This window comes from Pollachius pollachius, assembly GCF_949987615.1.
Source record: "Pollachius pollachius genome assembly, chromosome: 3".
In the NCBI taxonomy this organism is placed as follows: Eukaryota; Metazoa; Chordata; class Actinopteri; order Gadiformes; family Gadidae; genus Pollachius; species Pollachius pollachius.
Window position 1 is genome coordinate 21,186,544 of NC_136936.1, and position 10,792 is coordinate 21,197,335.

General features: G+C 43.0%; 1 protein-coding gene across 1 annotated transcript in view; it reads left to right on the forward strand.

Moving 5' to 3' along the window:
- Positions 1 to 207: 207 nt before the first annotated feature.
- ulk2 (unc-51 like autophagy activating kinase 2) overlaps positions 208 to 10,792 on the forward strand; it is a 27,394-nt gene continuing 16,809 nt past the window's right edge. The window contains exons 1-7 of the mRNA XM_079731591.1: positions 208 to 1,319; positions 3,338 to 3,430; positions 3,564 to 3,605; positions 8,411 to 8,443; positions 9,517 to 9,553; positions 10,233 to 10,406; positions 10,780 to 10,792. The exon at positions 10,780 to 10,792 is cut by the window's right edge and continues 61 nt beyond it. Of these exons, the coding sequence (XP_079587717.1) occupies positions 1,230 to 1,319; positions 3,338 to 3,430; positions 3,564 to 3,605; positions 8,411 to 8,443; positions 9,517 to 9,553; positions 10,233 to 10,406; positions 10,780 to 10,792 (482 nt within the window). The 5' untranslated portion in view covers positions 208 to 1,229. The remainder of the gene's footprint in view (positions 1,320 to 3,337; positions 3,431 to 3,563; positions 3,606 to 8,410; positions 8,444 to 9,516; positions 9,554 to 10,232; positions 10,407 to 10,779) is intronic.

The following is a 10,792-nucleotide window of genomic DNA, read 5'->3' on the forward strand; positions in this document are numbered from 1 at the left end:
GGAAAATTGTATTATGTGGAAAATAACACACAAGAATAGTTGAATTATACAGGCCTCTTGGCCGTCTATTTCAAATTTCAGTGTACTATATTCTAGAGCGGAAGGATGTGGTGCAACACCACGCGGAAGGATACTGTATAAAGGAATAACACCGCACTACGTTTCAGTATTGTTGAAGGCAGTCTCTGGACGGTGGACCAATTGATTTTGACTAGGCAGATGAGAAATACAAATGTTATACCATTTAGGTAAGAGTCGAGTTGGACGTAGTGACAGCTTCTAATGAACGCCACTGTCGACGAAGGATTTGCTGTACAAAATGTCCTGATGTCAAACGGATCAGATTGATTTTCATCGAGCCAGGATTGTTTTTATTTGATCAGAGAGGAGGACGGTGTCTTGCAGAAACGGGACATTTCGGAAGAGGACACAACCAACGACAAACGGATTTATTTTCGCATTTGTTTTGCCTTCTGTCCACATTTAAAGCCTCTGTGTGTCTCTGCACTGCTGGCCAGCTAGTCAGTCATGTCTGATGTGTTTTAGTTCGATCGCATAGTTAACATCGAGGTGACAGTGATGACATCCACGCTATTTACCCCATCGGATGCACACTAACATGAAGGCAGAAGACCACCACTGGCAGCATGAGACTCGGGGGGGCAGCAGCCGCAGCGTCGTGTCTCTCCGGGACTAGAAGAGTCAGATAGTCCTGGTCCTCTGCAGGTGGAGGTCAGATAGTCCTGATCCTCTGCAGGTGGAGGACAGATAGTCCTGATCCTCTGCAGCTGGAGGTCAGATAGTCGTGGCCCTCTGCAGGTGGAGCAGCTTTGCAGGGCGACGTGTAGGACGGCATCATGTAGACTGTCATCCTACACAGTCTGGCTCACTTGAACGCAATTGTCTGCCGTGCAACCCGGAGATAGATGAATGGCTCATGAACTAGGTCCAAAGCGGACAGCTGGTGCTAGGGACTGACACAGCGGACCTCGGGATAAGTCTATAACTAGACATGGGCAGAAGATATATGCTATGATTAAGGTTGTCAGGACGAATTTAAACGCCCCTTGCTAAAGCGATACGTCCTGCCCACATCAGGACCACGAGTCACCAGAGGGAGGACATTGGAGTGACCAGCTCACTACATCGCCGTTTTCCCCAGAGTGAAAAGCCTCGGCGCCCTGCAGACAGAATCAGGAGGACCCTTGTTTACTGGGACGTCCGTCATCATGGAGAACGTGGGGGATTTCGAGTACAGCAGGAAGGACCTGGTCGGACATGGCGCATTCGCAGTCGTTTTCAAAGGGAGACACAGAAAGGTACATGCTTCACAATCTGCACAATCATCCACACACACCAAAACAACATCCACCTGCTCCCAGTTTTATGTGTGTGTGAGGAAGAAAAGGGCAAGATGACGCTTGTCTTGGAAATCTGGGTCAATGCATAATGCAGTGTGCAACTCTGCAACATCAAAACACAAATCATCAGATTTCCTTTGCCTATAAATGTTATCACAGTAAGTCACGCAGACATTCGTTTTAATCTGTTATATTTTAATGATACCTACATCTTTGAATTTGAGTAGCGTTTGTGAGCAGTGTGAGGTGGCCACAGACGTCCATTCATGAAACTGGTGATTCAAGCACCAGAATTGCTTGCTGACGTACTACAGCTGCAGGGTGGATGGCGTGTTTCACGACAAGTCATCGTTATGTAAGGAATGTGCGAGGACCATTCATGCTCTTCTGCAATCACCTGCTATCGTGTTATGATGAGGTTGAAACAAAAACATGTTTATTACGGTGATTTTTTCAGATTACATTTATGTTTAAGACGCAATTGAAGATGCACACAACATTGGGAATAGAGGAAATATCTGTTTTTTAATTGTGTTTGTGTTTGCGTGTGTTCGCATCTTTGCATATGATCATAAAAGAAATGAGAGAAAATGCATTGTTTCAGTTTTCCCCCTGACCAAATAGCTCTAATCTTTAATCAACTGAAGAGGTTGAAAGGCGATCCAAACAGCCATCTAGGGTCTAGGCAATATTATCTGAATTCTGACCTTGCCGCCTTGTCTTTGCAAGCCAGTGTGGCCAGGCCATGTGACCCGCTGAAATGGACCCTGCATGTGACAAGTATATCTGTAACCACTAGCATCTGAAAAACGTGTGAATGGCCTCTGTGCTTTTTCTAGGGACAGTTCCACTTAAGAAGACAATAGGAGTGGAGGGACAGAGCGATGCAGGAGGTTACTCTCTCATTGCACATTGTTTGCATCATTTTCAAAGGCAAACAGCCAAAAAACACTTCTTGAGATCGTGTGAACTCTGACCTCATGTTTTCCTGTGGGAAGGTGTTATTCTCATGGTATTTTCACCACAGGTTCTCCTATCATGGTGAATCCAGCTGTGCTGCTGAAGTTTATGTCTCTGTGTTTCTGACCCCACCGTTATACCACCATGATTCACAAATGAGATCATGTGGGTAGAGGCATCTCGGCATCTCTCAAGTGACTCCTCATAATACACAAAGTGCTCACACGGCATGACTCACCACCAGTCTACACTGTGGCACAAAACCTTGAGTTGGTTTACCTTTACTCCCAACCTCGCGCTATGTTGGTGAAGGAGGAGGGTAGGTTTCCTGTCATCAGCCACACTTGGCAGAATGGGCCTTTCAGCCGTTCATGGTGCCAACAGTGTAATGTATACAACAGCACGCCAGGTTGGCTTCTTTATCACAGTTCAGGCCTGCCAGAGGCGGTCCACGTTCCCCGAGCTAGAACATCTCACATTAGCCTAGATCCACTTTAGAAAATGTCCCTCTTCATTAATAGGATTTCTTTCTTTGTGCAGTTTCGCTTAACGCACACAGCTGCACAGCTCCTGTACCCTGGACCTCATTTTGCAGTTCCTTTTTATAAGCTGCTTTTATTCTCATTCCTCTTTTCCCAGGGAACATTTGTTCTCCCTGGACTTGATTGACCTAGTCTTATTGGCCACTGATTTGTTAAGTCTTTTCATTCATTGGAATAGAGGTCAGTATTCTTTTCCAATGTCCCCTGTCGAGGCTTGTTCATGGGCAAAAAATATAAGCCTTCTCGTTACCAGGTTTGCAATTAAAATACCCCACTACTTTTCCACTTCCTTGGCCCTCTCCCCCGCAAATGGTGCAGCCACTGACAATGCCATTGACGCCTGCTGGCTAGGCTCCATACACACAAACACACCCTGATTTTGAGGGACAGGGGACATCTGAAGGGATTTAAACTAATTGCCCCTTTCTTGTTTTTTTTCTCGCCTGTTCTCCCTTGCTTTCTTCTGTACTGTAGAAGACAGATTGGGAGGTGGCCATCAAGAGCATTAACAAGAAGAACTTGTCCAAGTCCCAGATCCTCCTTGGCAAGGAAATCAAAATCTTAAAGGTGAGTGTCATATGCTTCTTCTCACTTGACTGTTACCCGGTAATGATTATTTGACATTCCTTTTGATCAGTATCAATGTAGCTCTTCTTTGAAATAATAATTATATTCTCTGAATGTTTTTTCTTTTTTGAAGGAACTTCAACATGAAAACATTGTGGGACTTTACGATGTCCAGGTACGCCCGCATTTAATATGTATTTGAAAAAGATTTTTCTGGGTAAAAATGTATTTGTTGGCTTGCAAAGGTACTGATCCATTATGTGTGATCATGTCCCTGTTTTATGAACACGTTGCTCATATTGTCTCATATTTTACAAGCTCACCTCTATTCAGATTAGGCTGCTAAACTAAATGTTGAATAGAACTAGGTGAATCTTTTTCTCTCAGTAGCTTCATTCATAAGTCTAAGAGCGTATGTATTTACATTAAGGTTTGAGGAATGATATAAAACTAGAGTAAGCTGTGCTCTGCTCTATGCTAGCTACAGTATTCAGATGCTGCATCTCTGTTCCATTACTCGCATCGTAATCTTTCACAGAATAACAATTAAATTCCCTATAGAACTGCAACCTTAATATAGAAACCTGCTATATATAGAGAAGTCCCTAGAGAATCAATGTTTCTTTCAGCCTTTTTTTTACTTCAGACAGAAAACACTGTTGTTGCTTTATTTTGGCCTCCACTAGGCCATCCTGCTCTTCTCAGATTTAGCAGATTCAGAGTCCCTAGTATTGCTGGAGTTCAATACTGTTGTTTCAAGCTTGCATCCTATAGCCTTGCCCTCTATGAGATCCATGGTTATAAATGCACCTTTCTGGATTTAGGGCTAAAACTCTTGGTGTTTTTCCTGGCATGAATGCAGGTCATTCTCTCAGAAGGGTCTAATGCTGTGGATGGCTGGAATGCCCTGTCGACTTCCATAGGAGAGACAAATGTGTATTGAGATGTTATAAACAAACCAATATCTATAGAAGTGGAGTGTGTGTCCCAGCACATAACATAAACAGTGCACTGTACACTGCACACATGAGGCCATGTGACCTGCATGTGACCAACCCCGCCAGGCACCAATCGTTAAATCCGCCAATCATTATCAATTTACCTTCAGCTGGCTAAATTAGTAATGACGCTGGTTACTTATTCATTATGTTAGTATGTACAGTGGTGGACCATTTTGACATTAAGGACATAATTTTTCCAGAAGATATTTAATTTTAAATGTCTAAGAATAGAATCAAAGACAAAGAATCAGAATTTCTTATTCTTGATACAGCAAAAATATGAACATAATCAAATAACTATTCAAAAATGAAGGGTAACCCATTCATTAGAAGTACAATAACTGTCTTGAGAAGCAGAGACGTATGTTTGCTATGAGTCTAAAGGGAAGTTTGATGTGGAATGGGCTTCTATTGGACATGGGGGTGGGGGGTTGTGCTTGCTTATATTTTTCATGGCGGTGATGTCTAGAGTGGAGGAGGATGTTGAGGCATTGATAACCGATGTGGCTTAGGATGCATGGATATGAGCTCTGTAGTAACCTGAATTGATTAGGCTTGATGCTTGTTGGTGCGCCAACGTTAGGAGCAGTGTTGGGAGTCATTTGGGTTCCTGTGTCTTTATGCTGTCAAAGTGCCATATCATCCATCTCCTGCAAGGTCTTTCTTGTAATCCACACAAGATGGATACATCTTTTGCTTACTTTGTTGTATTTTTTAATAGAAATGCATTATGTTACATTATCCAATAGAATATGCCACACAAAGTCATTTCATTTCACTCATCTCTAATGGAAATGAGCTGTTCTTGCATTTATTTTGTGTGGGGCTACTGCAGCTGTCGTTGGCCGCAAGGTAGTAGGCTAGTGGGGTCTAAGACGGTGTTCTCTGAGAGGGGAAAGGCACAGGAAGGAATATCCTTTTGGAGTAGAGAGTGACTTAAAGGATAGGGCCATTGTACGTTTTGATGTCTTCATTGTCAACCCCTTTTCCATCTCCCACTAAGTTTCCACATTCTTGTTTGCTATTTGTCGGTTATCTCGATAGCCTCAGTTTTCTTTCATAGTTATTTTTCTATTTATAGATAATATAGATTGATAATATGAGCGCTCTCTCATATTGTTGTTTGTCTTCATTGGCACCTTACTGTTGATTTTTTGTAGTATACATTTCCTTGCTGGCAACTGGCTAGTCTGGTCAGCTGTTGTGGCAGCCAGGAGCCACAGCACAGCTGCCTGTCCCTTAGCCAGCAATGCAGGAAGTGTTAACTGGGCCGTTCGTCTGTCACTGGCCAGGGAAAAGACAAGAAGTGGTCGCAGTCTCTCTTTGGCTGTCTTTCCACTGAGTTGTTCACACTTTCATCGTGGGAAATAGTGTTAAGGAATGTCAGCAATGATCTATAGGTATGTTGTGCCAGTCGATTGCTCTATTTGTTTAATGGTTAGGGTTAAGGCTTCCCACTGAAGGACTGCTGTTAAATGTTTAAAATACAACTGACCCATATGATTTTCCCTTGTTTGTGTGCATTGTCATGCCAATGCAATGCAGAATAGGCCACCTATTTTAAGCCCTATACTAGTTGTGTTTGGGATTGATACGCACACATAAAGACCTTTGTTGGTAGAAAATACCTACCTAATACTTTTGTGCCATATAATATTATTTTACATGCAGTGAGTTCATGAACCCACCGTGGTCCTGCATTGTGCAGAGCTGTTTTCTCTTGTGGAAAGGCGGTACTTTCTGGGCTATGTTTCAGTATTTAGTCTCTCCAGCTTTGCATATTTCATAATGTATAATTACCTTCATATAAGGCAAAAGTGAATGCACTCAACTCATGCACACCAGGCTTAAATATAATAGGGGAATGATAAAATGCACAGTATCTGATAGTGCAGGGGTGTTATTACAGTGAAAGGGAATTCCTTATTTCAGATTAACAGACGGAAAGAATGAACGAAAGACTGAATGAGTGAGGGTTTGTTTATGAAGCTTAAAAGTCACATGACACATACGCCAATAGCAAAACAAAACCTCAACTTCCTCCACGATGGGAACAAAGTGTTCTACCTAAGGGACGGGCATACACACACACGCACACACACACACACACACTTCTCTGAAGTGAAATTGTAAAGGCCGTTAACAAAGGCATGGGGGTGGGCGGAAGGAGAGGGGAGTCTTGCCTGTACTTGGATGTGCTCTGGGGGGGGCGGGGGGGGAGAGCTTTGAGTTATACAAGAGGCTTTCTAGGAATGTGCTTCAATGTTCACATTCCATCAGAGGACTTTTCTAGAGCTCATTACGCACACGCACACACTGGTTATTGACGGAGGCATGGGTCCTACCAGCATTTGAGCATACACGAAACAGGAAGGTATAGAAGTGCATCTTAAGAGTCTTGATGTGGTCTATGTGGCTGCTGGCCAGTCCAGGATGGTTGAACAGAATTGTTCGTAATCGTCTCCAACAGGAACATAGGGCTTGGTGACCACCTTGTTTTTTGGCAGTATGCCTGCAGAGTCCAAAGTCTGCAGAATTTTTTCAAAACACCTGATATGTGAGTGTACACACTCAGTGAACACTGTGACCCATTTGAGGGTTGGCCAGCACTTCATGGGGTAAACAACATTCACTTCATCTGGGCTGTTGTCACCACCCGTCCATGACTTTTCTCCTGCTGCTGTTTGCTGAAAACCATTGACGCGTGCTGTTTTAACTCACAGATTATTATGTGCCTATTGCCTATACAGTCACAGAGAAAACTACATTAAATCAGAGAGAAAGTACAACCAACTGTGTGTTATCACCGACGATGTAGTTAGCTCCTGTGATTTACTTGGTCAATGCCACACAATGTTACTGACTGATGCCAATAATTATGAGCTGTGCTTGGTGAGGTGTGTAAAGGCTGCTACACACTGGCCCAACCGTTGGCTATCTGAAATGTTTTTCATGTGTTCAGTGGTGTTGGAAGCTTTTGGAACCGCGCAGACGTTGTCTGGTCCAATTCAACATGCAAAGTCTGAGAGCGTTGGCGTCTGAGGCATCTGGCCACTGATTGGTTGCGTGAGCGAATCTTTGCGGTGTGTGGGATGGGTAGTCTAGCGGCGCAAGACTACAGTCTGCATCTCACACGAGCGCAGAACATACACGCTACTGTGTATCGCGGTGTCTTTCAATGCAACTTTTCTGCCGAACGGGTCAGATGTGAGATAACGGATTGGTCGGATATAGACTGTTGGTCTTTAGTTTGAGTCTGGGGGGTGTGTAGGCCCCTTAAGAGACTCCAGTGATGCGTGTTTGTGTGTTTTTTATGACGGCCGTCGCTGATGGTTTTACGTAGCTCCTGACATCTTCAGTGTTCAGCTCTTCTCTGACCTCCAGAGGCATCTGACGCCCCCCCCCCCCCCCTAAAAAAAAAAACTACATTGAGCCAACACCCCTTGGAAAGCCCAGCTAGGAACATGCTACATTATGTAATCTCCTCCTGCCATTGAGGTCTACAGACTCGCACATCCCCCTACCACCATCTGTTGCCAGACCCTCATAAGCTTTGACATGAAAGTCAAATCCGACGTATTTTGTCCTCATGCCAGTTACACGCTTGGAACTCTGATGCTCATGAGTAAAACTCAAACTGAAGGTAATATGTTCTTGTTAAAAAACCCTTATGCAGTTACTTATTTAAATTAACCATAGAGAGATATGTGTAAGCCTAAATAATGTTAAACACACATACACAAACTTACTCACTCAATCACACTCCAAATCAACACTGCATACATTTGAAAAGTTAGTTGATACCAGACACTGTTGTTATGATTTGGCAAATAGACTCTTGGAACAACACCCAACCAGTTGGCATGTTCATTTGTGGTGTTTTCCGTTAGGAAACCATTGGCTAATAGGAAGTTGTACTAACTATTAGCCAATGGGAAGTACAACTCACTGAATTCTTGATTCTCCTAATTTCTTCCAGGAAACGCCTAACTCTGTGTTCCTGGTTATGGAGGTAAGTGCAACTCTATGTTTGAAACCTTGTATTCCCACCCAATGTCTCCCTCAATCTGGTTGTTTTTCGCAACACCTTTTCGCAACACCTCTGGCTTGCAGGAGAGGCAAGGGGGGATACCACAACTCTGTTACCACAAATGCTCTAGCTGGAAACGCCCCCAGCTTCCCTCAATCCTGTTTTCTAGGAACCCATTTCTTTGAAAGCCATTGCAAGGTTGTCATTCCTCTACTCTACATTTAGACAGCTCTCTTGCCTGAAAAACAATCATTTTTTTCTCTCCTTCCATCTGCTGTTGTTTCTGTATAACTTAAATGCTGTTTTTTACAATCGCTATTATGTTAGGAATTGTTTTTGCTTAGCTAAAACGATAGTTAATTTCACTCTTTGGCTTTATATGTTCCCATATTGATGTTATTTTAGATCAAAATAAGAATTAATTAGCATGGGATATACTTAAGCTGTCTAAAAGTCATGCTTGGTTAAGAATCCAAAAATAATTTGTGGGACTGTAGTAAAAGCTGCTGGGAGCCTTGCTATACACACTCCATGAAGATCTATGAGGTCATCTCAAGATGATCTCTTAAATCCATGTCGGCTTGTATTACAGCTACATGTGGTGACAGTAGAAGAACAGCTGGCTTCACCCATGTTGAAGACCAGTTTCAATGATGTAATGATCATCATGGCCTGCGAAGTGCCTTATTGTGAGGGGTTAGAGAGTTTGATTTGCAGGAAAACCCCAAAAACATATTTAGCTTCAAAACAAGTATTTTGACCTCAGTTTAACTATGATACGATATGAACCAAGGTTAATCATTCCCTCGCTTTGGCTTAACTTTGCTCCCTACATAATTTGATGTAATGCAGAGATTTAGAGCTAGCTTCCTTCAATAGGAATTTCTGTTCTGATATAAATAACGTCAGTTGGCAGATTTACTACATGACCTTGCTTTTATGTAAGCCACAATTGGACCACGAAAAGACATACATGCTGTTCAAATTATGTACATTCAGATTTCTTCGGTTTGCTTCTGCCAAAAATCATTTGTCCACTTCTACCCCTCACACAGTACTGCAATGGAGGTGACCTGGCCGACTATTTGCAAGGTAAGCATAGCTTTTAATCAAATCTTCTTTCTCTAGAGAGGATTGTTGTTGATCGAAGGAAAGTAACAGAGGCGTTCTCTGGAAGACATGCTGAGTATGGGTGACGTGGTGGGGGTTACTGCTTGTGTGTACTGTAATTGTGAGAGAGAGAGAGAGAGAGAGAGTCATTGTCTGTACTATATGTATTGGTGTTTTGTTATGTGAGGCTTGTCTAGAAACCGTCCCAGCTCTGCACAAAGGCCCTTCTTTATCAAGTTTAGAGATCATGTAGTCAGCAAAGCAGTGAGGCCACAGTGTTGGGCTACCCCCAAGGGACACTTGTCACCTTCCATGTCTGTTGGCCTCGAGTAGATAAAATGTAGCTAAAGGGAACCATTATTATAGACCGGGTTAAACCCGACCAGAGGTCTGGTCCCACACAGCCTCCATGATATCCTGATTCATCCTCTGCAATCAGGGCCAAGCCAATCAATCACTATTAGTGCTCATGCACAATCGTTGAAATGAGTTCAAGTTGAGGTCTTTGTTCGTGGCCTTCAGCCAAAGTCACATGGCTGACAGTGCTTTCTTTTTTTAATTGGAGTACCCTCTCTCCAATCAGTGGCCAACATTCGTCAGAGCATTACTGTAATGCCCACTGTTGTTGTCAGACTTGTAAGACTCATTTGCTCCCATTTAGCCAAGGGAACGCTGAGAGAAGACACGCTGAGGACATTCCTTCAACAGATAGCGGCAGCCATGCGCATACTGAACAGCAAGGGAATCATCCACCGCGACCTCAAGCCACAGAACATTCTGTTGTCCTACCTAGGACGCAGGAAGTCCAGCGTCAATGGCATCCGCATCAAAATAGGTGAAGACACTGGCTTCATGTTTCCCAACGGGGCACTTTGAACCCAGAACCCAGACAGGATTGTCCTTCTCATCCTGTTCTACAAATGAATATTGTGTTTTAATTTGTCATTTGTCATGATGAATGATGACGAATAGAGTTATGAAACTCTGGATATATTATGTGTTTGTGTTGTATGACAAGCTGGATTTATAGTTTTCCTTTCAGCTGTTAAAAATGTAAAAAATAAGGTGATACCGATGTTTTTCTCTGAGAATTGTTCATGTTTGACATTTTGAATAATAGATGTTACGTGTTTTTAGTTGTGGTGCTATAAATAACAGACAACTGCTGACTGGCCTGTTTTTTTTTCAATTATACCTCCTGCCTGCAGCGGATTTTGGCTT